The 25,656-nt window shown below is 37.8% G+C and overlaps 7 protein-coding genes across 25 annotated transcripts in view; 4 read left to right on the forward strand and 3 right to left on the reverse strand.

Annotated features, from left to right (window-relative positions):
- The first annotated feature begins 132 nt into the window (after positions 1–132).
- Positions 133–4,146, forward strand: LOC116425680 (kinesin-like protein KIF23). The gene is made up of 14 exons (XM_031973699.2): positions 133–284; positions 413–988; positions 1,072–1,242; positions 1,311–1,509; positions 1,581–1,719; positions 1,802–2,001; positions 2,076–2,180; positions 2,254–2,339; positions 2,409–2,539; positions 2,602–2,810; positions 2,873–3,019; positions 3,098–3,247; positions 3,310–3,546; positions 3,612–4,146. The coding sequence occupies exons 1-14, from the start codon at positions 274–276 to the stop codon at positions 3,801–3,803; spliced, it is 2,553 nt and encodes an 850-aa protein (XP_031829559.1). The 5' UTR covers positions 133–273; the 3' UTR covers positions 3,804–4,146.
- On the reverse strand, positions 697–5,724 carry LOC116425684 (dual specificity protein phosphatase 3). 5 transcript variants are annotated; one of them, XR_004234746.2, is made up of 6 exons: positions 5,511–5,724; positions 5,275–5,432; positions 4,978–5,165; positions 4,677–4,900; positions 4,325–4,602; positions 697–843 (listed from the first exon to the last, which is right to left on the reverse strand). XR_004234746.2 is itself a non-coding variant. In XM_031973710.2 (5 exons), the coding sequence occupies exons 2-5, from the start codon at positions 5,302–5,304 to the stop codon at positions 4,406–4,408; spliced, it is 639 nt and encodes a 212-aa protein (XP_031829570.2). In that variant the 5' UTR covers positions 5,305–5,432; positions 5,511–5,724; the 3' UTR covers positions 3,843–4,405. The 5 variants fall into 5 exon arrangements, 2 of the variants coding, with proteins under 2 accessions (XP_031829570.2, XP_031829571.2); XR_004234745.2 differs by lacking the exon at positions 697–843 and adding an exon at positions 3,375–3,525; XR_004234744.2 differs by lacking the exon at positions 697–843 and adding an exon at positions 3,631–3,777.
- A 212-nt stretch (positions 5,725–5,936) lies between these two features.
- On the forward strand, positions 5,937–8,069 carry shrb (charged multivesicular body protein shrub). The gene is made up of 5 exons (XM_031973706.2): positions 5,937–6,086; positions 6,162–6,562; positions 6,813–6,990; positions 7,073–7,323; positions 7,406–8,069. Exons 2-5 carry the CDS (start codon positions 6,382–6,384, stop codon positions 7,459–7,461), a joined length of 666 nt encoding a protein of 221 aa, XP_031829566.1. The 5' UTR covers positions 5,937–6,086; positions 6,162–6,381; the 3' UTR covers positions 7,462–8,069.
- On the reverse strand, positions 7,775–11,941 carry LOC116425678 (pyruvate dehydrogenase phosphatase regulatory subunit, mitochondrial-like). 2 transcript variants are annotated; one of them, XM_031973696.2, is made up of 11 exons: positions 11,628–11,941; positions 11,176–11,407; positions 10,836–11,099; positions 10,315–10,759; positions 9,942–10,244; positions 9,718–9,857; positions 9,449–9,654; positions 9,225–9,366; positions 8,877–9,146; positions 8,632–8,804; positions 7,775–8,550 (listed from the first exon to the last, which is right to left on the reverse strand). In XM_031973696.2, exons 1-11 carry the CDS (start codon positions 11,939–11,941, stop codon positions 8,286–8,288), a joined length of 2,754 nt encoding a protein of 917 aa, XP_031829556.1. In that variant the 3' UTR covers positions 7,775–8,285. The 2 variants fall into 2 exon arrangements, with proteins under 2 accessions (XP_031829556.1, XP_031829555.1); XM_031973695.2 differs by having other exon boundaries at positions 9,718–9,875.
- A 525-nt stretch (positions 11,942–12,466) lies between these two features.
- On the forward strand, positions 12,467–13,523 carry LOC116425685 (uncharacterized). Of its 2 annotated transcripts, none has more exons than XR_013000036.1 (6): positions 12,467–12,601; positions 12,685–12,717; positions 12,795–12,839; positions 12,955–13,020; positions 13,101–13,395; positions 13,466–13,500. XR_013000036.1 is itself a non-coding variant. In XM_076373712.1 (6 exons), exons 1-6 carry the CDS (start codon positions 12,512–12,514, stop codon positions 13,429–13,431), a joined length of 480 nt encoding a protein of 159 aa, XP_076229827.1. In that variant the 5' UTR covers positions 12,467–12,511; the 3' UTR covers positions 13,432–13,523. The 2 variants fall into 2 exon arrangements, 1 of the variants encoding a protein (XP_076229827.1); XM_076373712.1 differs by having other exon boundaries at positions 13,101–13,238; positions 13,324–13,523.
- Positions 13,524–13,580: 57 nt separating this feature from the next.
- On the reverse strand, positions 13,581–15,667 carry LOC116425687 (uncharacterized). The gene is given in 3 exon segments (XM_031973718.2): positions 13,581–14,969; positions 15,331–15,394; positions 15,396–15,667. Coding segments are annotated over 3 exon segments (405 nt in total). The 5' UTR covers positions 15,453–15,667; the 3' UTR covers positions 13,581–14,685.
- The window catches only part of Liprin-alpha (PTPRF interacting protein alpha), a 45,853-nt gene continuing 35,393 nt past the window's right edge, over positions 15,197–25,656 (forward strand). For 10 of the 13 annotated variants that reach the window (XM_076373699.1, XM_076373701.1, XM_076373706.1 and 7 more), the window contains exons 1-3: positions 15,198–15,215; positions 15,301–15,434; positions 16,152–18,152. In XM_076373699.1, coding sequence (XP_076229814.1) covers positions 17,907–18,152 — 246 coding nt within the window. In that variant the 5' untranslated portion in view covers positions 15,198–15,215; positions 15,301–15,434; positions 16,152–17,906. Of the gene's footprint in view, positions 15,216–15,300; positions 15,435–16,151; positions 18,153–25,656 lie in introns of all 13 variants that reach the window. The other 3 variants (XM_076373697.1, XM_076373700.1, XM_076373698.1) reach the window with 1 other exon arrangement.

A 25,656-nucleotide genomic window follows, 5' to 3' on the forward strand; every position in this document is an offset into this window, starting at 1 on the left:
ATGATAGGTGTGATATTGTTTTAAATACATTCAAATTTTGCGCGCATAATATGAACCAATCATATTGCTTGTTGGCTAGTACCTTAAAATCTAAAAACTTTTCGTGCCTGAGTATTGGTAACAACTTTACTAGCGTCATTCCATTTTGTATCTAGATTTGAATTTCGAATGTTGTGACAACCGTTTGCGGCTTGCGGTATCTATCAAGGGAAAGGAAACACAATATTATTCTTGTGATAATTGACACTAAGTTGTAAATATTACTGTACTAAAATGAAATCCACGTAAGTTAAAGGTTTAATACACGAACTACAAGAAAAGATTGTAATGGATGTGGTTAATATTAATATATTCTTACAAAATTTCATTTTGTGTATAGTACGGATAAATGTTAATATACCAATTGTTTTAGACGTGTAAAACCACCTGGTTCAGCTCGTAAACCAATAGGTCGTCCAAAGGGTAACAATATGTTATCTAAAGATCCAGTGCAGGTTTATTGTCGGTTAAGGCCAATGCAACATCCCATAGATGTGTCATGTATGAAAGTTCTATCGGATACAACTATAGCTATTACTCCACCGGAATCGGCAGTAAATTTTCGTAATACCAGCAATAAAGAAATTCAAACAACATTCAGTTGTGTATTCACACCAGATACCACACAAAAGAAAATCTTTAATGTAGTTGCTCTTCCATTAGTCGAAAATGTTATTCGTGGTAGAAATAGTCTTTTGTTCACTTATGGTGTAACAGGAAGTGGAAAAACATATACAATGACCGGTGAACCACAAGATGCTGGTATTATGCCCCGTTGTCTTGATGTCATCTTTAATAGTATTGCTAATTATCAAACAAAAAAGTTTGTTTTTAAACCAGATAAATTAAATGGCTTCGATATACAAAGTGAAGCTGATGCAATGCTTGACAGACAAACTGAACTTCATGCAGGACTCACATCTCATAGAAATGGAAAATCAGGCAAACCGTAAGTATAGCAAAAGTATGAAATGAAAGATAAAATCAATAAAAATAACTCTACTGATAAATAGTTTTACTATTTTCCATTAGAAGAAAAGCAGAAAGTGATGGAGATAGTAATCCAATGATAACTCGTGATGTTGATGAATCGCAAGTAGTAGCAGTGGATCAAGACAATGCATATGCAGTGTTTGTTACATATGTTGAAATATATAATAACAGTGTATATGATTTATTAGAGGATGAAGACATTAGAACTAAGTATGTTTACAAACTGAGTTTTTCTAAATATGTTCAGAAAAAATATAATATTTTATAACAATTTGCAGGACATTACAGAGTAAAATAGTCAGAGAAGATGGGAACAAAAATATGTATGTACATGCTGTAACAGAAATTGAAGTAAAAAGTTCAGAAGAAGCATTTGAGATATTTAACCGTGGCCAGCGAAGAAGAAGAGTAGCACATACTGCTCTTAATGCAGAATCTAGCAGATCACACAGTGTTTTTACCATTCGTCTTGTACAAGTAAGATCCTTAATTCTTTAATTCTGCGTGTAATTAGTATTTATACATAAGATACTGGTATCTTTTCACAGGCACCCTTAGATTGCGAGGGTGAGCAAGTCATACAAGATAAACGTGTAATATGTATTACACAATTGTCCTTGGTAGATTTGGCTGGCAGTGAGAGAACAAATAGGACCAAAAATACAGGACAACGATTAAGAGAAGCGGGTTTTTATCTTCTAATTATGACTATTAAAATTGTCTTCTAACATATTTCTTCAAAAAAGCTATTTATCTTTTATTCTTTCAGGTAATATTAATAATTCATTGATGACTCTTCGATCATGTTTGGAAATTTTGAGAGAGAATCAAACTCAAGGTACAAATAAAATGGTACCCTACAGAGATTCAAAGCTTACTCACTTATTTAAGAATTACTTTGATGGAGAGGGACAAGTGAGAATGATCGTCTGTGTTAACCCAAGAGCAAACGATTTTGATGAGACAATTGTATGTAAAAAATCAATTATATGAAAGTATAAATGTGCAATGATAAGTTCATTTTTATGTTAATGTGTTTATAGCAAGTTATGAAATTCGCGGAAATGACACAAGAAGTCCAAGTAGCTAGACCAATGGTTACTAAATTAGATCTCGGTTTTACACCTGGAAGAAGACAGGCAAACAAGGTAAAGTATGGGTCAGGAAAAAATACAAAGAAATAAGTTTAAAAATTTACTTATAAGAGAAATTGTTTAATAGTTGTTTAAGGAAGCGCGTAGTAAACTAGAAAAGGAAGGTCGTCCCGAAGCTGCTGATTTAGAAGTTGACATAGGACTGGTATACAGGTCTGTGTTTGCTTCCTAAGCCATTTTGTTTTTATTTTTCTGATTAGTAACTTTAAATATGTTTTACAGTTTGGGTGGTCCATTCCCGGAACTGGAAGTTACCTCTCCATGCAATGATCAAATAATTACTAACTTAATGCACTTTTTGGAACAGCGTATAAATAAACGGAATCTACTACGTGCTGATTTACAACAAAAACGTAAGAACTCATTTTTAATATGATTTAAGTATCATTCAATATCTTAATTAGTGTATTTACAGAAAATGATCTTAGGAAAACCTTAATGTCAATGGAACAAGAGCATATGAATTTAAAAGTTGAAAATGCATCTCTAAAAGCAATTAATTCACAACAAAAAAAGAAGGTGTCTGCATTAGAAGGTCATCTATGTAAAAGTGAGGAACAAATCGATAGTTTGCTTCGCAAATTAAATCACGCGAATGATACAATCCGTGGTTTACAACAAGAGGTAGGTAATGAATATACAATTGTGTTCATTTTAATCTTAAATTTAATATAATTATTTTACAGTTAAAAGACAGAGATATGGCGTTAAATCAACGGTTAATAGATAAACAGAGAGTAAAACAAAAATATAATACTAAAATACAAGTGGAAACTGACAAAATGAATAGAGAATTAGAAATAAAATTACGTCAACAGCGTGAACAATTACAGGTAATAAATTGAGATACACTTGTAAAACATATTTAAAATAATTAAGAATTTTTTGTGTATTATTTCCTATTTTTCCAGAATCAAATGAAGGAAAAGGATAATAAATTGAGATTGGTAAAGCAAATTTTAGTGGATGATAATGGTATCATTTCTGTACCTATTACTCCGAAAGTTACGACTAATAATTCTGAAACAGTTACAAAAGGAACAGATGGTCGATCACGAAGGGTCAGCTTTCTTTACTTATGTTTATTTTTTTTTAATTTCATTTAAAACAGTTTTGTTTATAGGACAAGGCAACCGTTTCAAATCCAAGGCACAGACGTTCACAAAGCGCTGACAGATGGATTGATCACAGACCAGGAGCACTCGTTCCTTTAGGGACAGTTTTACAACCATTAATGCGTAGAAGACGCAGCGTTACACGACTCACAGATCCAAAGGAGATTACAGATGGGGCGTCGAGATATTGTCTCGTTGCACAAGAACATGATACGGATGGCGAACTTGAAACAAAATTGTATAAGGTAATTTATTTGTGAATTACTTAAAAGAATAATATGAATAATGTATGAAAATATTGTTACGTTAGGGAGATATATTGCCAACTAGTGGAGGTGGTGCGCAAGTTGTATTTAATGACATGGAATGTTTGAAACAATTATCTCCAAAAGCGCGCAAACGTAGTGGTCCAGCAGACATAGATATACACGAAATAGGCACGCCAAATCATTCATCTACACTTGTGGAAACACATTCTAAAAGGCCGCGAGTAGTTAATTAATGAATGTAGGAATAATTTGAACTGCTATAAAACTGAAAGTTTTGTGTATTACTGGTATCGATTTAATAATTTATTTAATAATACAGTGTATGAATTAAAACAATGATATATAAAAAGTTATATAATACTTCATGCATAATACTTTGGTAGCAAAATTGAATCATGACTATGCAAATAGAATTTTACAAAATGTGTACATTCGCGATGTTTTTATATGTATTTTACATAACTTTTAAACCATATGTTTGTAGAATAAATTCTTCCGTAATTTGTAAATAATAAATATAAATTATATTCATACACTATAGTTAATTTAAAGTGTAGCATTTGCATGGAAAAATAAGTAGCTATGTTTTTAATCTATTAACAAAATTTTCTATTCGGTGGCATGTACTATTAATGGCATAAAGTATTAAATAGTAAAATGTACACATAAAGAGTAATATTAATGTATCGTGAGAATTAAAACTTTTATACCAAATATTTATACACAATGCATGAAAATATAAAATTGCACTTACATGTGTGCTCCTAAATGTAAGTTAAAGTATTGTTATAAACTCCTGGAAGATTTTTAATGACTGTATCAGTATTGTATTTAATTATAAATGTTGTCTTCTTAATTGATTGTCCAATTGTGCTAACTGATGAAGAAAACCGTCGTTTGGTCTTATAAAACGTCTTGAATGGACTGTTTTAACGGCATCAACAGCCAACATTCCTTTTTTTATCATTAGATATGCCAATACACAAGTTGCACTGCGAGACCTTCCTAACACACAGTGTACGAAAGCTTTACCTGTGGAGAAATTTACAATATTAAAGGATGTATTTTTTTACTATATATACATTATAATAATGTATTATAATTACCATCTGCAGAAACAGCTTCATCAATAAAATCTGCAGCAGTATAAAAGTATTTGCTAATATCTGTACTGCACAAGTCGGCAAGTGGTAAACCAACATATTTTATTGTTGTATCTTTATAATAATTAGCATCAGTATTTACAAAACCAAATCTTTTTCCTTCTGCACAATTAAGTAAATGTGTTATACCCAACATCTGAAGATACTTTTTATTTTTTGCCGTAGCACTATAAAATATTAAATGTAATTTATCTTCTGATAAAGTACTTATATATGACAGAGGTAACATAAACTAAGTACTTACGTATCGCCAATATATATCCCTGGATATACTTCATCGCAATCAATAGTTTGTTGGATACGGTAATATTGAGTATCATCTTTATTAGGATCAAATCCTGGTATTGGATTATTTTCAGTTTGTGTTTTATGTAAAGTTTCTAGTAATAAATGTTGGGTGGTTTCACCACCAGGTAACTTCTTCTGAAAGTCCTGGTAATAACAATTTTATTAAATAACATGATGATATTTTATATTTTGATATGAATATTGATCCGTGGACATATATTTTGCAAATATTTAAACAAAATTGAAATATTACCCGGTCCCTATCTCTCCATGTACTTCGCATCGTGCGTAGCTAAAGTGAACTTAAAAAGAACCCGGGAAAGAAAGCAGTATTGCCGACCGCACATATTTATTTTTAAATGTTCTTACGAAATGTTACACACACTAAATATAGTTTCTTATATCGTGAGACTGAAAGAAACTTTTGTAAAGCAATAGGGGATTTTAACATTTACAAATTAAATAATAGTATCTATAATATATACTTACATTTCCAAGATTCCTCTCCATCGATAGAGGTTATTTACGATTTATTTGCAAATCGACCTGAACACAATTGTGAAACGACAGAATTGTATAAAATATTTATATTTGTAGAAGTACAATTCTGATTATGACGCATCAGTTACATCACAAGTATCTGCCAAGTTGAAATCCTTGTTTATATACGAATCGAGTCAGTCATACGAATACATAGACAGTATATTTTACTTGGTTCGTACAATCGATGTATAGGAAATATATATGTAGGTACATATCTTTAATGTACTTACAGATAATAATATTTTTTTAAAATAACAATAAAAGAGAGCACGAAGAAGTATCAGAAAGATAAGAGACTTTTAACAGAATGTTTATTATATATAATTTTTCAAGGTAATAATTTAAATTTTTAGTGGCAATTTTCTTTCTTCAAATTACATCTTTAGCTCCTAAAATATAATACGCTATAGATACGTTCATGTATTAAAAATATAAATGTATACATGATGAACAATACAAATACAATTTTTATCAATCATATAAGAAAAAAAAGTGAAACTGAATATACAATTCTGAAAAGAGGTAATGTTTTTTTATAGTAGAAAATATTGATCAGTTATTTTCGATTTTATAATTTATTTTGTATTGTGTTTCTAGAAAATTTCAGACATTACAATTTCAAATAAATCAGTGGAATTCAAAAGTTTCAAAGTAATTTGGCGATGAGTCATGACGCATACTGTCGATGTCAAAAAGAATATGGCGATAGTACGTGGTTGGTGTACAATCTTCTGTTGATTCTGTCCGAGGTGAATAGTGTTCATTGTGTTTATGAGTGCGGTTATAATAGGAATTTGATGTACAATTCGCTGGGACAATGAGTTTCTTTAGCAAAGTATTCGGTGGAAAGAAGGAGCCGGCCCCTCAGTCGACGGCCGAGGCAATACAAAAGTTACGCGAGACGGAGGATATGTTAATAAAAAAGCAAGATTTTCTTGAAACTAAAATAGACCTTGAAATTCAAATTGCCAGGAAAAATGGAACGAAAAATAAGAGAGGTATCTGACAACACTATTTTTTCGTTTAATTACTACTGTTCAAGGATAATTTCCTATGACTAGTTCACTTGTCATTATGACGTTTCTCTATTGTATAGGATAACCTTAAGAATCTCGATGTGTAAATCTGCTTTGTTAATGTATAGAACATTATAGAGTGTTATGACAACATTGTCGATTTAAATAAAAAACTGCTTCTCTATGACTGTTGCTAATAAAAATGATGTTAAAAATTGATTATATGTTGCAGCCGCGTTACAAGCTCTTAAAAGAAAGAAACGATATGAGAAACAGTTACAGCAAATCGATGGTACGTTATCTACCATTGAAATGCAAAGAGAAGCACTTGAAAGTGCAAACACAAACACAGCCGTTCTAACTACAATGAAAAATGCAGCAGATGCATTAAAATCTGTTCACCAACACATGTAAGGAATGAAATAATATAATTTTGTTAATATATGGTACAAACAATGAGAAAGATAAAATAATGTGTTACATATTCTATAGGGATGTTGACCAAGTGCACGATATGATGGACGACATAGCTGAACAACAAGATGTAGCAAAAGAAATTTCAGATGCAATATCTAATCCTGTAGCATTTGGTCAAGATATAGATGAAGATGAATTAGAAAAGGAATTAGAAGAGCTTGAACAAGAACAACTTGATAAAGAATTGCTTGGTATTGAGACTACTGATGAACTTCCAAATGTTCCAGCTACTGCAATTCCAGCTGCACCAGCTGGAACTCGCACAAGTAATACAGCTACTTTTTTGCGTAATATGTTATTTCTATTATAATTAATGTAAATTCATACTTACTTTTATTAATTATTTAGAAACCAAACCAGAAGAAGACGAAGACTTAAAAGAACTAGAACAATGGGCATCGTAAGGTGGTATCAAAACGCTTGTAAAAATAAACTGTGTAAGGAACTAATAGTTAAAACAAAGTATATATTGCTAAAGAGCTCAACAATGTTACAAGAATCTTTACTCTCTAAATTTTATGTCATTTAATTATTTCAGACTTGATACTACAGTATTTTTCTGTGTGCATTTCAAAAATTGATCAAAATAACAATAAAGTTTTGATAAGTCAGTTTACTTTCTATGCAGCAAGTAAAAATATCTTTATCGACATATAAAAAAAGTTTCAAAATTAATAATAAGCAAATATCTTACATGAATACATACTAGACAAGATATTTTGTAATTACAGTGAAAAGAATTGACTAACACAAACGAGTACATAATTTATCTTTCCAACAGTAATTGTTGACGAATTATATATATGTAGTTGCTGTATAAAAAAGTAGATAAACTACAAACTGTTGTTGCTTTTTGAACTTGAGTATTATATTAATGTATATAACATTCTAAATTCTGTTCAAATTATTAGATGGCTTCCTACACTTTGTATAAATGTGACTGCTACGAATAAATCTATTCAAATGTATATTAGTTTAGTGTAACTGCAAATAAAGCAGAAGTGTCAACAAACTTTAAATATTTATATTTTTATAGGTACATTTAGGCATTCATTTATGTATAAGTAAAGTATAATACAATGTTACATATAAAATAATAGGACTTGAATATAAAGTTGAACGTAATTACAATTAGGAAAATTTGCAAAGTTATAAATATATTTAAATAATTCATAGTATATATATATATATACAATTCATTCAAGAAGTAAAAGTTTCTTCTTTAGTTTTAATATCGGCAAACGTCGTTCTCATATGCAACGATAGGAGTAGGAGTATATTTTTTGTTTAATTTAGTACCCAATGCTGGTATTGGTAATGGGTAAATATAAGGTTTAACAGGAAATCTAGTACCAGCGATATCAATTTCGTAACGTGCTGTGGGATTCATTATAAACTCTGTTGTAACAATATTCTTATTAGATTGCAAATATCTTGGTCCTGGTAGACTAATAAAACCAAGACAAATATGTGTTCCGGTTGCAAAACCATACCTATAAATTTAATTCATTTATGTTTTCACAGAATAATGAAAAATATATTTTACTATAATAGTATTCATTATCTTCGCTTACCCAGCTGATGTCACAGTTCCTACAAATTCATTGTTTCGATAAATAGGTTCACCACCCCATGGCCACACATCTTTATTTATATCCAGTTCATTAACAACAAATAATACTAATCGCTTTGTTACACCTTGCTCTTTTTGATATTGTAATGCAAACTTCCCAATGAAATATTCCTTCTGTAATATCAAATAATTATGACATAACTTTAAAATATTAAAGTCTGAGTAATTTAAACATGTACAACATACATCTAACTTTACACTGTATCCGTTTCCAGCCTCGTACGGAGTAACGAATGGTGTTAATTCTTCCGCCCAAAAGGGAATAAATCTTTCTATTCGCATAAAACGTTGCGTGAGTACACCCACATCTCGCACTCCATAATCTTTACCTACTTCCATTAATGTTGCATACACGTGAAGTGCATACTCTGAGGGTATGTATAAGCAATAACCAGATTCACCAGTATTAGTAAATGACATTATCATAACGTCTGAGGCATATGCCACGTTTGCAGTCTGTTAATATAAAAATTGTTCTTTAAATTACATTGTGAATTATATATTTTTTTGGTAACTAGCGAAATGGTTTTTTACCTTGTATGTGAAAGGAGATAGATTAATATTAGAATTGGAAAGTTCTGATAGTAGACCTGTAGCTTTAGGTCCTACTAAATTGATTACCGTGTATTTCGAAGTTACATCATTGAGGCCGACTGAATGATCTGCTGGTAAATGCCTACATTGAAAAGCAACGATTTGTATATTTATTTGATATAATTACGAATAATGTATATATATATATCTTCAGTTTTTTTTACCTAGACATCCATTGATAAATGCGTGTTTGTTGCGATGTTGGTGAAACCATAAAGTAACTATTTTCTGATTGTCTTACTAGAATACAATCGTTTTCATATCCACCCCGTTCATTCTGCATCCCTGTGTGTACTATTCCACCAACTGGTATATTTGCATCGTTAGAACATAATTGCTGAAGGTATTCAACAACTTCCCAACGACTGGACTGTATATAATATTGTTAACGAATGTTAACAAGAAAATGATACAACAGTTTTCATATACTTACTTTGATTTTAATTTTTGAAAATGAACTCATGTCTATAATTCCTACTCCTTCTTTACACGCAAGAAATTCTTCCTTCATAAAATCAAAGAACTTAGGTTTGTAGAAACTACCTGGTGGCATGACTGATTTCTTTTGTCCTCCTGTAATTAAATAGTTCTCTTTTTTAACGCGATTTTGAAATGTAATCTAAGATGACACGAGATATTACGTAATTATCTTCTTACTTCTATAGGTAGAATCAAAGTAAAGTGGTCGTTCATAAGCCATTTTTACCCCAAAAATTGCACCTCTTTCTTCAAGAACCGAGTACAAAGGGGAACAACGCAGTTTCCGCGCATATTTGTACTCGCATTGATGTGGGTATAGAATCGCATAATTTCTACCGACTATTTCCCTTGTTCTTTGTTGTAAATATTGTTTATTGCTATGCAAATCCAGAAATCTTTGCACGTTAAATGGAAGTAGCTCTTGCGTAGATTCACCGTTTATGAGGCACTCAGCAACTTCTTTACCTATTCCTCCTGCTCCTACATGAATGTTTCATAACTTTATTATAGAATCTATTGCATTTGCAAATAAATATTCATAACTGTTTACCCTGTAGTGAATTCCCATTCATGCCTACAGCGACGTAATAATTCTTTACTTCTGGACTTTCTCCTAATATCCATCTTCCATCCGGTGTGAAATTATCAGGACAATTATAGACATTTGGTTGCATTTTACTCAAAATTGGTAATCTATGTACAACCTTATCCCATAAAGGCTTCCAATGAGAAGGATCATTCTTAAGATAATTTTTCCAGTTTTGTATAGGGACAGTACCACTTTCAAATGCAGGATTTGCTTTAGGTTCAAACCAACCAATTAATAAACTTCCTCGCCATTCTCTTACATACGAGTATGAATCATAATCTCTTATACATGGTAAAGATATATTTGAATTAGATGGAAAGGGAGAAGCAATAGCATAAAAATGTTCTGCAGGATATGCTGGAATTCTGACTGGTGGGTTACAATGTAATCCTAATTCACGTGCCCACTGTGCAATAAATAAGTTCTGTTTATCAGTAATGCACAATTAATTTAAAAATTGATATATAAAATATCATACTTACCATTCCTGCACAATTAACAAAGTATTCACAGAAGACTACACCATATTCAGTCTTTACGCTCTTCACAGCTCCATTTTCAGTGTTTACTTCATGTATTCTGCAATTCTCAACGTACTTTGCTCCTCCTGTTTTTGCTAGTTTAGCTAAAACTTCGCAAACTGCACTGGGATTGGCTACTGCATCTTCAGGCACCCAAATTGCACCTTCGATATCTTCAGTATTCAAATATGGATGTAATCTCTGCAGTTGTTCTTTTCGAAGAACCTAATAAATTTATTAAGCTTTAATAATTGTTTCTCTACTTATATTATATGTAATTAATAAAAAAAACATATCTTACTTCACAATGCAATCCTGTAGGTGCATTATAAGCCATCCTACGTTTTAAAGCTATCATTCTGTCTTTGGTTTGAGCTAAGTTTACACTGCCACATTGTTTTAAACCAATATCATATCCCATTTCTTGCAGTTGTTGATATAACTTAATACTATAGGAAATTAAATTTCGATGCGATATTGGTTTAAACAGACCAAGGGTACCTGATCCGAAATGAGATGTACCACTTCCAATCCTGAAACAGAGCTTTCATAATTTCTTTGTAATAGGATATTTTTAAATACAATTAATAGTACTGTTTGTTGCCGAACTAAAAATTCCTTATTGTCTTAATATAATGTATATATTATTATAGATTTAAGTACTCGTACTGTTAATATTGAAAATGTTTAACTCATTATTCATTGACATATTTGCTAGAATTAATTTTATTTGTCAAATCAATATATGTATACCTATCTTGTTCCAGAACGAGTACATCATTCCATCCATTAATAACAAGATGATAGGCAACTGAATTGGCAACTGTTCCAGCACCCGCAATGACAACTTGCGATTGCGAGGGTAAAATTGTTGATGTCGATGAGACATTTGTATAATTGTTAAATCGTCTGTAATTCCCATTTTTATTGAGTTCATTTGATATGAACGCTCCATTTTTATAGGTTAAATCGCACAAATGATTTTTGTTAACTGTTGAAGTTGTATTCTTGAAAAAAGGTAAAGAAACGCATTTCGAACACGCGTATCTTAGCATTAAATTGTGCATAGAATAATAGTTATCCTATTTTTCTAATCATTCAAAGGCTTACTTAGAAAATACCTTGACTCTTTGAACATATGTTCTATTTCTAGAGTTTACAATAAAAGATTTATTTGTGTCCAATGATATTTCTTATAATCAATAACGTTTAACATACAATTTTTCGAACAAAGTAACGTAGATTAGAATTTAATAAACTAGAAATAATTTTAGAAAATCGTTAAATGTATTTAAAGGTATTCAAAGAAATAATATTTAATCTGCAATTTGATCTTATAAAATTAAAACATTATCTATATCAGTTAATCGCATAATTTTGTTCTTATTGTTTCTGGTAACTTTAATTATTCTTGTTGCATTCAAATATCACGCGCCCTCGGGAAATCGATCGATAACTCGAAGCATTTAAAATCCTCGAGTAATTCCGATTCTCGAACCACGTAATATAACCGTTCTAAATGGGGACCGCGTTCAAGAGATCGTCTGTTGTTCTTTTGATCTTTAGGTTTGTAAAATGATGTATGTAGTAAATTTGAACTTTTGTCGGTGCAGAAGAAAATAGAAAAATTCTTCGTTATGCTGTTTTTACTGACCATTTATATTTTTAAGATATTATGTATCTTTCTATTTGTTGTTTACTCCATTAACATTTTCCTTATGGCCATGGTAAGGATGCCTTTACATTTTCTATCTTCGAATATACATATTTTTGTTATTAAATAATAACCGTTGTTAATAATACAATCAAGTATAATACTCAATTGGAGGATTTGAAAAAATGTGTAAGTGTAATAGCGTCCATTCGTTAGTCCTAAAATTGCAGTGGTCTCATCCAACTAATTTAAATCGTCTGCCGTAGATCATTGCCAAAAGCGAAATCTTGCAACCGGAGTATCCGATCGAAGTTAGTTATAAAAAATATTATTATTTTTCTAATAAAGATGTATAAATAACCAAAGTCTATTATTGTGTCAAATTTATTGTTTCACTTATCGATACGGTTTAATCGATCATTACAGATGCACGAAAACGTAGATGATAAATTGAACATGTTATCGGAGAAGCTAACGGAAAAAGAACAGGCGGTGAGCGATCAAAATTCGAGGATATTATTTATTTTTCTATTTAAATACAAAGTGTAAATAGAACTTCGATGTGGGTTCAGTTGCAGCGATCTCATTGCGAAATAAAGAATGCGGAAAAAGTCTTAACGGACTTGGAAAATAAAACGTCGAGTTATAGGGATCGATATAGATCATTGATGTCAGAGTTAAAGAAGGACGTTCAAAAAATCGAGAATGAGGTTAGACGAGTCGCATTTTTCCTACTAGAAATCGGGTAATTTACAACTATGTAACTTCTTCATCTATTTTATGTATGCGCGACAGGTTAAAACATTGCAAAGTCACATTTCGACTTTGTCGCTTCGAAGAGAGTCTCTCAAGGCAGAAGTAATAAAGGTACTAACTCTCACTAAAATAAAAAAGAATAAATGAAAATGATCTTACAAAGAAATTAATATAATTTCAGCAACAGGAAGATTATCAAAAAATGCTAAATAACTTTACCAAGGAGTTAAAACATAAGAAGACATTATTCTGTAGGTTTATACATTTTACATGAAAAACTTTTTCTTTTTTCCCTAGAATTATCTTCTTTTTTCATTTCCATTTTTTATGATTGGTTGTATAATTGTTTGCAGCTTCAGGCGCTGATAAATCAAAGAAGTCTCGCCTGAGTTGTTCGTCTTTGCAATGACAAATTTCGTTATATTCCCGTCCGTATGGTAAAGTGATTATTTTATTGGTTGTTTCATGGTACCTCATAATATCGATCGAATCGTAACTTTATTTAGTATTCACAATATTTACATTTGAATAAATCGATTGATATGAAAAATTTTTCGCGTTCGATTGTGCGGTGGAAGATCTACAATAACGAAGGAAGGATATCGAACCGAGGGAAACTACGATAAGATAGAGTAAGATCTTTTCTCACATACATTGTTATATTGTTAATCGAAGTTGGTGATATTCGGAGAAACATTGTACGCACAGTAGTGAAGCCGTTAAAACAGATTATTCGATAATGTTCTACATCTTTATATTTAAAAGAGTTAATACCGTTCCATTTTAAGCATGAGTTATGTGATGAAATTTTAACAGCTGATATCGGGTCATTTTCGACGCAATTGTTATGTACTTTTACGTATACGCACAATAACAGTTCTGTACAATGTTACTCTCTCTGTCAAGTCTGGCTAGAAAGTTTCCTTCGATCAGCCATATCATCGAATTAAGAAACTTATTTTTCATGTACCACGATGACCCTCCGATAAGCAGAATACATACGAAGGTAAACTTAAACGAAACTCTTTTCTATTGAAACGGAAACGCTGTAAGAGTTTTATTGAACATCTCGAAACACGCGACAGGAACATCCTTGCCTTCGATCTCCTACTCTCTCGTGATTCGTTCGCTTCGGTGGATAGCTCGAGAATTCCCTCGACAATTTGCAGTGAAATAGAAATTGTCAAATACTCTGTCTAAGCGACACACTCTAGGCTTATTTTTTCAGATGATCTCGTGCATCGTTCAGTGGGTTCGGAGGTGTGCATTTGGGACGACTGAAGGATTGATATTGCACGTTCCGCGTTACCTACACCACAAGTTCTTGCCGAAACGAACGAACATGCCCCGTGAATAGATAATTGTATACGCGTATCTTCGATAGGGATCGAGACCATCCCCTTAGAGCTCCGTATGATGCGAGGGGAATTTCTTTAAGACCGCGTGGTAGAGATTATAAAAAGTGTAAAAACTGACGCCGAGAATGACGACCAACGCCGCGCCAAATATCCAGGACAGAAAGTTTCCGTCTATGATATCTGAGTTCTCCGTTCTCTTCTTGGCACTTATTTCACCCAGGGTGGTGCCTTTTCGTTCCTCCATCAGCCTCTTCATGTTTGCCAGTTTCTCACGTAATTCATCCACCGATTCAGCGATGTCCACGATCGATTCGCTTCCAGCTAGATCTGAAATTCGAACGATTATAGAATAATTCTGCGAATAGAGGAATTTTTGGGCATCGATTTCGTTAGGTTCGCTTCAAAATCAGTTTTAAAGGGAGCTTCCATTATAAACTAAAATGATAAAAATAAAATTACACTTTTCATTTGGATTTCTAGGTATAGAAAGCTAGATAGGATTATTTTTATTACTTTTTTTTTTATTGTTTCGAGCGATTCCGAAAGGCAGGAAGAGAATCGTTTACGCTAGAGGTAAGAGAACAAGTTGTTTAGGTGATTCGATTTTAATCAGAATTTCGAGAATTTGTTAACCGATGCAGATTTTATGTTATTCAAGGATATACCGAATTGAAACTGGACTACTTACCGGCAGCTCCTGGTGTACAAGTATGGGTCACTGTTTTCATGATGCTCGTTTCTGTCTGTCTCTCTCAAGTGTACTTCTTGGTCCAGAATCTGACACAACGGCCGGTATTGATCATCCAGCATCTCACGTTTTAGCGCAGTCTCCGTCTTCCGGGAAGTTAAGCCTCTCCGATTTTTTCCCTCCCTTTTGTCCCGATCGAAATCTTTACGATAACCAGCGACGAATTCGCACGGAAATCCTCTTTACAGTAAACATTTTCGAAACTTCAATGATAGCGATACAGATAATTCCTTTACCTTGGTCGAAACGCTCGCGTTTTTGCGAACGGTCATCTCACGCGGAACGTTTGAATTTCGTTTTCACATGAACATAAATTATCTTTTTCTATATCCCAACGATCCGAGTATTCAAAATACAGAAAATAAATCATATGAAAATCTACATTCTCCGCTTAAGATTCCACCAAGGTAACAATTAAGGAAAACTGTATCGCGATTATTGGAATAGATGGGTTTATCAATTGCATTAAGTAACCACAATATTTTTCAATCTGTTATAATACTTTATTCGCGCAGATTCTTGCATACAATATTTTCATCGTCTCTTTCAAAGCATTCAATTTAATTAAAGCCAAAAGATTACACCTAAGGTAGTTCATATAATCACAAAAGAATCCCCAAAAAAAAACTACACAATTCTTTGTACATTTCCAGTTAACCAGAACTTTCCGAGAAAGCCTATGCGTTTACTTAATCTTAATACTTTTATTCTTATTTCATAAATCATATTTTCAGCGTTAAATATCCCGCGTCCGGTTGCAGGTAACCTCCCGATGCGAACAAGCCCTAAAAGGATGATCGATCCCACCGTTCGATTACAAACCGGACCATCGGTTCGAGTCGTGTGGCGCTCGGGTGGAGTCGGGTGCGCACCTTCGGATACATAGGCTGACGTCACGACGCAAGATGGCCGCCGGTATTGGAAATGGAGAGTAGCGCAGAGGCTGGGCGGTAGGAACGAACCGTAGGTGTGTCAGTGCTCGGCTTCACCGCGATAATGCCATCGAAATGCCGATCGTTGAAGGCTGACCCGCGGCTCGCGCAGTGTTCATACGCACGATCGGGATTGTTCCGTCGGCCGAGTCTCGGATGGTGAGATGTTAAATCGCGAATATCCCGGAGGAGGGCGAAATTGAACGGAGTGTGCGGTGTCTGAAACCCAACTACATTCTGACCCAAGGAAAAACAGAGCGAGAGAGAGGAAGAGAGAGAGGGAGAGAGATTATAGAGAATTCTTAGCGGGTACGTCGCGGGTTCTTGGCTGATAGAAGCAGACCGCGTTCCGTTTGAACACGAGCGTGAATTGTGTCTGAATGAGACCGAGGCAGAAAGTAAACGGCAGCCTGTCCAGTGATCACCCGGTGCTCCACGATTCCCGACGATTGTCAGACTCGCCAGCCCGGTTCCGCGAGAGAACCCCGTGGCCGTTGGATCGGCATTGACCCGTCCCGATCGAAAGTAACTCGGCATCGCCGCTTCGGGCTCTCGCAAAACAGACGAAATGGAAAGGGAAGAAGGACTCGCGTGTCGGCTACTACTCGCGTAAGGGGATCGAAGCGTGTTCCGTTGCGGTGCGTTCTCCGGCGAGGCCCCCCGTTCCTCACGATCTGTCAAAAAGTTGCCCCCGAACGGCCGTGCTCCGCCACCGTATCGATCTATCGGATCGCGTGTGTGTCCAGGCCCCAAGTTTTCGAACCCCGCACCGATCGATTCGTTCCAAAAGGACTTACACCCGTTGCAACCACCGCACCGCCGGGAACGGCGACCCATCGATTATCCCCGGCTGTAAACAACGGTACAGGCTCGCTTACCAGGGAAACAAGGGAGGAAGAATGCTGGGTATCGTGGTGAAAATGAAACATGATTTCCGATCACGGTGAGTTGGCCGGTAGCCGGCCAACCGTGTATGCATCCGACCGTAAACCGAGACACAAATTCGAGCGATGATACCGCCGGTATGTACTAGTTAACAGAGAAACGATAATCGTGAATAGGTCTGCTTAGAGGTTAGGATCTTTTTCCCCCCCGCCCGGTGAACGAAGATCGTTAGAATCGGTACGTGATAAGAAAGGAAGATAGAGAGGAACCGCGACAAGACTAGCAAGAGGGAGAGAGCGAGATACAGATAGTGGTGTAGAGAGCGAGCGAGCGAGAGAGAGTGAGAGAGAGAGAGAGAGAGGGAGAGCAAGAGTGTGTGCGAGAGTAAGAGAGACAGTGAGCGATTACGAGAGACTAAGAGACAGAGAAACAGTGGGAAAAAGTATAAGTGACAAAGAACGAGAGAGGAAACCTCGTGAAAAATGACTGACTGCTGAAGAAGATCGGAGACGGACTAGAAGGTATCCGAAGAGAGGAATACCCAGAGATTATTCGTGGTCGGTGCCAGTTTCTGATTCACACGATCCTTTGTTTTTGTTTTTTTTTCTGTCAATCGTTCTTTGTTGCGTGCGGGCTCTGCCCAAGTGGAGTTTCAGTGTTGTTCTATCCAGAGGGTGAGCAAGGATAATATCAAGCAAGATGTGGAATGTGTGCGACGTGATGCCGACGATCGCGGAGGACAGTATCAGCCAGCGGAGTTCGCAGTTCTCCGGCGAGGATGCGAACTTCGAGCAGCTGATGGTCTCGATGCTCGACGAGAGGGACAAGCTGCTGGAGACGTTGCGGGAGAACCAGGCGCGGTTTCAGGAAACGGAGGCGCGCCTCCAGGAGACCGAGAAGGAGCGGGACTCGTTGAACCGTCAGCTGAACGCGAACATCCCTCAGGTTAGTGCTTCGCTTTTTTTTGTTTTATCGTTGCCCGTTATCGCTTTATATCCGAAGCTAATGATACCAGTCGACTGATAAGCCCGGCGGGGCGATAAAGAGAGCGCAAAGGGTTATTAAAGGGACCAGGGCGGTTCAACTTACTCGCTTCTGTGTACAGATACAATTGGCAGCGACGAGTAGGAAGAATGCACAGAAATGTTTAACTCTCTATGGACCGAATTTTGGTTCATGATTATAACAAAATTTATGCGGTACAAAGTACCCACATATGAATACGAATTAACAATGTACTCGATAGTTTCAATAATTTCATCAAACGAATACATTTTGTAATTTTCAAGTTACAATGACGTTAAACTGTTACGCCTGAGCGTATAACAGTTAACTGATTACTCAATTTTATTCATCACTTTCAGTGCAAAATGAAATAAATCAACAAGATGCTAATGTACTGATATATGACTTCAAAGTTACATGGGCCTACAGAGGGTTAACACGCTCGCTACCAGCGTCACATACTTGTTACGGCCGTAATCCTATATTTTACAGAATGAAAATGAAATTAATCCTATGGATATTGTTATTAGAAATTATAAACCACGACATTGTATTTAGGAACTCAATGACTCGTTTCAGTTTCATTTTTCTAATATTTTGTTTAGAAGATTTATTGGATTCAGGAAAATATTAGAATTGAAGAGACCGTCACCGAAACAAGCGCTGGTAGCGAACGTGTTGAAGCTCACCTTGCAATCCATGAGAAGATGATTCGTAATTCTTTCGTTTCTAACACGTTACAGGATCAAGGTAATTTTGTCTTGATTTTCTTGCCTTCAGTTTCCTTCCAATCGTTGGGTCTCATTTTTGCCTGTATCAAAGCATCTGGCGCAGTACCTTTCACGTTGTTGACTTTTTTAGAATACAGCAGTGGATATCGCCCCGTTGTTTCTTGCTTATTTCGATAGCGCTGAAATGTATGGAACCGTAGGAAAAAGGACAGTGTCGAGTCTCGAAGGATCAACCTCTGCGACGACGAATCGGGTATCACTATCTTTAAGTCTGTAGTACTAATAATATCACAGAGGCATCGATAGGAAGGCCCTCTCCGGAGACAACCGACAGCGTCATGCGAAGATCTTGAAACCGATTTTGCGTAGGTTTCCAGGACTCGAAACAATGAAATCCCGGATAGATCACGGAGGTAGTCGCTTGGTCCTCGTTCAGCCCTCCGATGAGTAGTAAAAAAACACGTGGCGGCTTGTATCTTCAAGGTTATCGATGTTCCTCTCAAACGTGTCCGAAGCATGTCACCGTATCCTCCCGAGGAATCTTCCACGATCTTTGCCAACGTCTTTGATGTTACGAGCGTTTCGAGTCTCCAATTGGACTTTTCCAGAACTACGACAGGAAAATGGATGTATACTCGTGCAGTACGTAATGCCTTCCAAGCGAAACCCTAAGTTTTAAACTCGTGTGTTTCGTAACAACGGCGGGATATTGGGCATTTCAAATTAAATTTCATAAGAAGGCGATTGTTCCGTCCGTGTGTTTACCTTGTTAGCAGCGGCAGAATACGGATAGAGAGTGAGCGGCCCAGGGAACGACCGGACTGCTTTGGAAGTCGTAAGTTTCAGGGTTCGACCTGGAAGGCATTATTGCACTTGACTGTGCCGTCTTAGGTCCAAATTGTCCTGCGCGGCTAGTCATTGTCCTTTTCGAGCGAGGCCGTGCGTAATGGACACGTGGCCGGTTCACCGATTAACGGGGAAGCACAGATCAATATTCGGCTCACGATAAAGGGCTAGCGAACAGGTTTCTTTTTATCGGGCCGGTCGGCCAGAAAAATGGTGCGACTCGCTGGTCGCGTGGCTCCCCGAACTCGATCGCTCAGTCCGTCGTTCTTTCCTTCCGCTCGTCCGCGGCGAGTCGTGACTTTTGTAAACGATTCAAAAAAGCCGACGTGCGTGGCGGTCTCCGTTCCGCTTTAACCGGCGAACGACGGTGCCGCGTTTAATTCCACGATGGAAAGGGAAGCCGCTTCGGCGTTTTTCTAATTGCACGATGCGTGGCCGACTATGGGTTTCTAATTGCTGAAACGTTTACGTAATGATTACGATGGAAACGATTCAGCCAACGTGTTATCTTCACAGTGTCCCACTTTTTCGACGAGGAGCGAGAAAGAGAGTATGTGTGCGAGCATCGGAGGGCGGGAGGGAGGGAGCGGGAGGTGTATACGACCGTGTGATCAAGTTCTACTGCAAACAGCTTTGTTTTATTATTACCGACACGAACGTGGGGCTGCGTAGAAATGTTTTAGATTGCCTTGATAGAAGCCGATGACAAGAGGAACGTGGCAGAAAGAAAGACAGACAGAGAAAGAGAGAAAGAGAGAAAGAGAAAAAGAGACAGCGCGAAACGAACTATCTAGGTAAAAGATACCGAAGTTCAGGAATAATTTCGCAGCAGATAATGAGAATAGTAGGCTATCCATCGTCCCGGCGCTAAGAGAATTTTATCGAGCTTTAGCGGGTCTATCGCGCGACCATTAAGCCTGCTCGAAATTGCTGAGCTAAAGACCCGCGCGAAATCCCGTTAAACCTTAAAACCGGCAAGATTCAAGACAGTCTGATCCAGCGCGTGCTTGAAAACCGCCTTGATCCGATCTAATCCGACGAGGCCGGTTTTCCCTCGCTAATAATTCTGTATTCAACAACAAGCTTAAGTCTCCCGGCTTAAACTCGCCGCGGGAAGAAACTCGCGATCGCTTTCCGTGGTTTTTTTTCCGATGCACGGGCAGGGTGTCCATCGCGGTCACGTTCCGCGGGTCCTCTAATCCTGCGCGCGTCGGCGCGACATCGCGCTGTCCCGGAACTTTCGGAGGAATCGCTTGATCACGTCTAATCGTAGAACCGACGCGAGACGCAGAATCGCATTTTGCAATCATCGCTGCTCCCGCGATGCGTGTAGAGCAGGATAAACGGTCCCGGTGCGCAGGCCGGCCAAAGAAACGGCCGTCGCGGTTCGCACGTACGTGGCATAGGTGTTGCGTCCTTAATCGGTTTCCGAGAAGCGTGAAATCCCAACGTGTCGGCAGCGTACTCAACCGACGGGCCGATTCTTTTCTTTTTTTCCGGCCGTTCCTTCTTTTCTTTTCTTCTTTATTCGTTCGCTCTTTTCCTCGCTTTTCGCACACGATCGACGGAGGCAGAGTCCGTCGACAATCTCGCCTTCTTCGGGGCTCTTTAAGCGGCCGTTACGTAACGGGGCGAGCTTGTCTCTCTCTCCGTCGAAAACTTTCTCTCGTATTTAATATTAACGGTCGACGAACGAGATCGGCGTGTCCCGCGGCCATGATCGAGGGAATTTCAGCGAACGATCGATCCGGGGGAAATCGTAACGACTCTCTTAATCGATTTCGATTTGTGCCGTTTCAATTGACGCGGACGCCGCGCTGCGCCGCGGTGGCCTCGCGGCTTCACAGATGACGAGTGTTACCTGCAATTAAGCGCAATAATTGAGAGTCACTCTCCCGCGGGAAAAAGAGTGGCGGCGGGACGCGATGGAAACCTCGACGAGCGATTTGTCGAACTCGATTCAATCGTTCGTTGTTTCGTTTGCTTATTGAAAATCGTTGTTTTCGCCTGTACGAGCTACCAACCCTTTTCGTTGTGCAACGAAGTTACGGAATCAATTCTGCTATCGCGGAGAAGCGAAAACCTTTCGTAATCGGGACACGAATCGAGCAGCGATATCGTTGAACTGTAATCAGCGTTCCGTCGTCGCGAAAAATCGAGAATTCGCTTCGAGGATCCTTTGAGCGACGACGCATAGTCTCTAGGACCAATATTACCTGCGTTGCGGTCTAATTCCTTGCGATGAATGCACATAACGGCAAACCGCCGGAAATGCACATAGATCTCGGTGCGAGTCCGTGTGTCCATATAGAGCCGCATATAGGCGCACACAACGTATCGTCTTATTCGCCTAATTTCCCTCCCGCGAGGTCTCGCGTGCATCTCGGAAATGAAATTGGGTCTTGAAATCTCGATGTTGTTTTCTTCCTCGTGAATCTGCGAACTTTGCGTCTAATGAATCTAAGACCTCGACTAATCTCGGATCGACGGTTAACCATGTCATTATAATACGAAAATGACGAAGGATAATGAAACCTTGGATACGTAAGTGCCTTTCGTCTTGTTCAACGATGTAAAACTCGTTTTCAAGTTTCCTGCTTCAATTTTAGATTCTTCGAGCTGGAAATATCCTCGTCGGTCGAGACTGAAGATTAATTACGATGGTGGAATCAATAATGACCCTCGATGGGCGAATTATATTCAAGGGGACAGACGGAAAAATTAGCCGAGGAAATTCATCGCGGCGTTCCCTGCGGACGAAACGTGACGACGCGCCTGCGGAGCGTATTTTTGCAGAGTTTGGCAAGATGCAACGAAAATCTATAAGCCGTATTGGCTTCGACAGCGTCTTATCTTGCCAATGCCAGCCTCGAAAATGCGCCGCTTTTATCGCCGGATTTAGCCGGCGTGCCTTTGTTCGTTGCATGCCGTTTCCATTCCAACGATGCAACGTGTTTTTTTTCTTCTTCTGCCTCTGCCTTGATTACGTAGGTGTCATCCGCAGAACGAATCCTCGTTGTTCGCGAAGGCGCGCGAATCTCCGTCGATTTGTCAATATTTTGATCGCTCCGAATAGATTCCGTTGATCCACGGTCTAGAGACAGACAACGCAGAACGTTGCCAACTTCACCGTTTTCCATTTATAAATCGGCGTAACGAGATTTCGTAACGTACACCGGCGATAATTGCATGTAACAGTGCTTGTCGCTGGTAACATCTAAGTGGCACCTATATCTCGAGATAAGCACGACGAACGAACGTTAAACACGCGGCGAACGTTCGAGTTCTGTATCATTCGTTTCCAAATATTCATTGAAATATCAATTCGATTTTGTTTCTTAAGACGATCTTCCTTTTAGGAAACGAACCGCGATGTCTTCAAGACAATACGCTATTGAGGATTCGCGGACAATAGCTACTAGTTCCATTTAAATCACTCGAGGCTCGTAGACGATTATCCTATGCATTATTCGTGCTCTATTTTAATATACGAATTTCATTTATTCAAAGGTTCGAGGACTCTAATGAAACTCAACAGACACAGCTTTCCTTTCGAACTATTTCGAAATTTGACGAGCGAATAGCCAGTGCGCTGGACATCGAATTGTAGTTTGCTGGGAAAGTAGCGAGTATGCTTATCGTTTTAGACGTGCAAATTATATTATATATCTTAAGTAACACGGGTTCGCACTTACCCCGACCGTCGAGGTGCCCGATGTTATCTGCGCTGTTGTTCGTATCACTCAATTACGATGATATTCGTAATCGTTGAAATTATTAGTCCAGCCAACGTTGCTTCCGCGAATGTTGACGTGAATTGCGGGATTTCATTGTCACCTGTGTAAAAGCAGGTGTCCATTTGAAAGTAAAACTAGAAAAAGTACCGTCGAACACACCGTTACTCTCGGTACGTATATCCACCTGTGAGAAATTTTTTCTGAAGCGGCTCGTGGTTGTTTTACGCCCAAATGGACGCCTAGCTTAACGATCTCCCCTTTCGAAGTCCCTCTTTTTCCCGTATTTATTCGCGGACGCGGGGCTAATTAATGAAAATATAACGAAGCCGGGGGCCAAAGGTCGGTTCGTCCGTCATCCCAGTTCGTACCGTTCCCACCTTTTGTCCCTGATCGGATACGTGGCACTGGGTCACAGGAAAGCGGAATCCTGCCGCAGGAAGAACTCGCCGGGGTTAAAGTTTCAGGCGCGCAATTGCGAATTGTAAATTAACCGTAATCATTGAATTCTGGCGGAAGCTTCGCGGTTCTATTCTGGTTCCTATTCGGGGAAGATAACGTTTAGGGTCAGAGGTTGAAGACCTTGGGAAGGGTTCATAGACCGTCTTGCGCTGGGACATTATGATTCTCTCGGAGAGATGGTTTCTTTCACCTAACAGAATGATCACTGGTAGACTCTTGATTTTATAATCTAAATATAAACCAATGCAGTTTAATATTCAGCGAGTATTCTTATCGATCAAGGCGATCGATTCTTATCGTTATCAGAACAAACTGTACGATTTCTCATAGGAAGCTCCTCCAGAATTTCAATAACGGAATAAAGATTCTAAACTGGTTGAATGGTTCCATAGTTAACGAAGAATAATTCCGAAATGAAAGTCACTCGCTGAATCGGAGTCCGGCGAATGTCTTCGAAAATACCGTGGAGAGTCGAAGGAATTATGCCGTGGATTCCACGGTGTACACGATCTTGATTCGGTCGGCGGCCGAATTGCTCCGGATCTCGGCGGCAGACTTCCGAGACACGTCTCGAGCTTCGTTTCCAGCATTCCCAGGTGATAATTAACGATCCCCCTGGGGGATAGCCGGAGCCGGGCCGTGCGAGAACGCAAAGAAAGAGGCACGAAGTGAGTGTTTGGACGTGGCGAGTGCGCCCGCGCGCGTCCACGCTTTTCTAATCCCGTTTATCTTTTTTTCTCGCCACGGTTGGAAAGTCGTCGCGAGGCGCGAAGGGAAGGAAGGGCCGAAGGGCTGCCGCCGCGTATAGGGAGCGTGCACAATGTGGAGCATTGATATATCCGTGGAATAAGGGAGAGAAACCCGACGGCCATATCGATTCATCCGTCGCCCGATTGGCTTTTACGTACGCGCACCACTATTCCGCTGCATACCTCTAATAGACGATGTATCCGTGGAAAAGATAATTCCGCATGGAAAAACTGTATTCGGAACCACGCGAAGATGCTTTCACGCGAGAGAATTCGTTTTCGGCGAACAGGAAATTAACCTTTTGCGGACGAATATCGACATTTCGGTCAGATGAGATTTTCATATTTCGAATACTATGTTGCGAACCAATGATTCAATTATTTGAATACCACTTTTTTACTATTGTTTAAGCATTCGATGTATAATTCAGCTTCATATGTTGCAAACTTTGTGTACTTTAAAGAATCTCCGCCCGCAAAGGGTTAAAAATGTTTAACGATTTCATTGAGGAAAATATAAAAAATGGAAGAAACATAATATTAAATCATTTCACTGAATAACGTTAATAATGTACTTTCGTATAGCTAAACGTCACCGCATTAGTTACCATTATTTATAATATAGAAATACTTTCAGATAATCATCGTCTAATTGAATGAACTATAGTAATTTGATTTGGTTGGGGGTCACCGGTGACCTCCATAGTATTCAACGTGTTAATTTGACAATTCCTTGACGAGTCCTTTTCTCAATTCATCTACAATACCCTTATAACAATTCAATTAATCGTCCCACTCTTTGTTCGTTGTATCATTGATTTTTCACCGAGGTATAAACGGCGTCCACGCATCGGCGAGATAAACGAAATTGTAAAGGGAGCTGCAGGAAGTGAAAAACAGAGAGGATCGATAACAGAATGAA

Source organism: Nomia melanderi, chromosome 14, assembly GCF_051020985.1.
Source record: "Nomia melanderi isolate GNS246 chromosome 14, iyNomMela1, whole genome shotgun sequence".
NCBI classification, from domain to species: domain Eukaryota; kingdom Metazoa; phylum Arthropoda; class Insecta; order Hymenoptera; family Halictidae; genus Nomia; species Nomia melanderi.

What these genes read in the sequence shown, in the direction of transcription:
- LOC116425678 (XM_031973695.2), bottom strand. Translation starts at nt 11,941, where the DNA reads ATGCACAATTTAATGCTAAGATACGCGTGTTCGAAATGCGTTTCTTTA. An exon ending in TTGTTAATTGTGCAGGAATG is followed by an intron (nt 10,760 to 10,835) that starts GTAAGTATGATA and finishes TTTATTGCACAG; the next exon opens with TGGGCACGTGAATTAGGATT. An exon ending in GATACAGTGTAAAGTTAGAT is followed by an intron (nt 8,805 to 8,876) that starts GTATGTTGTACA and finishes TTGATATTACAG; the next exon opens with AAGGAATATTTCATTGGGAA.
- shrb (XM_031973706.2), top strand. Translation starts at nt 6,382, where the DNA reads ATGAGTTTCTTTAGCAAAGTATTCGGTGGAAAGAAGGAGCCGGCCCCT. An exon ending in TGGAACGAAAAATAAGAGAG is followed by an intron (nt 6,563 to 6,812) that starts GTATCTGACAAC and finishes TATATGTTGCAG; the next exon opens with CCGCGTTACAAGCTCTTAAA. An exon ending in ACCAGCTGGAACTCGCACAA is followed by an intron (nt 7,324 to 7,405) that starts GTAATACAGCTA and finishes TTAATTATTTAG; the next exon opens with AAACCAAACCAGAAGAAGAC.
- LOC116425684 (XM_031973710.2), bottom strand. Translation starts at nt 5,304, where the DNA reads ATGCGAAGTACATGGAGAGATAGGGACCGG. An exon ending in GGGATATATATTGGCGATAC is followed by an intron (nt 4,901 to 4,977) that starts GTAAGTACTTAG and finishes AATATTTTATAG; the next exon opens with TGCTACGGCAAAAAATAAAA. An exon ending in TGAAGCTGTTTCTGCAGATG is followed by an intron (nt 4,603 to 4,676) that starts GTAATTATAATA and finishes ATTTCTCCACAG; the next exon opens with GTAAAGCTTTCGTACACTGT.
- LOC116425680 (XM_031973699.2), top strand. An exon ending in GACATAGGACTGGTATACAG is followed by an intron (nt 2,340 to 2,408) that starts GTCTGTGTTTGC and finishes TATGTTTTACAG; the next exon opens with TTTGGGTGGTCCATTCCCGG. An exon ending in TGCTGATTTACAACAAAAAC is followed by an intron (nt 2,540 to 2,601) that starts GTAAGAACTCAT and finishes GTGTATTTACAG; the next exon opens with AAAATGATCTTAGGAAAACC.
- LOC116425685 (XM_076373712.1), top strand. Translation starts at nt 12,512, where the DNA reads ATGCTGTTTTTACTGACCATTTATATTTTTAAGATATTATGTATCTTT. An exon ending in TGGAGGATTTGAAAAAATGT is followed by an intron (nt 12,718 to 12,794) that starts GTAAGTGTAATA and finishes CGTCTGCCGTAG; the next exon opens with ATCATTGCCAAAAGCGAAAT. An exon ending in TTCAAAAAATCGAGAATGAG is followed by an intron (nt 13,239 to 13,323) that starts GTTAGACGAGTC and finishes TATGCGCGACAG; the next exon opens with GTTAAAACATTGCAAAGTCA.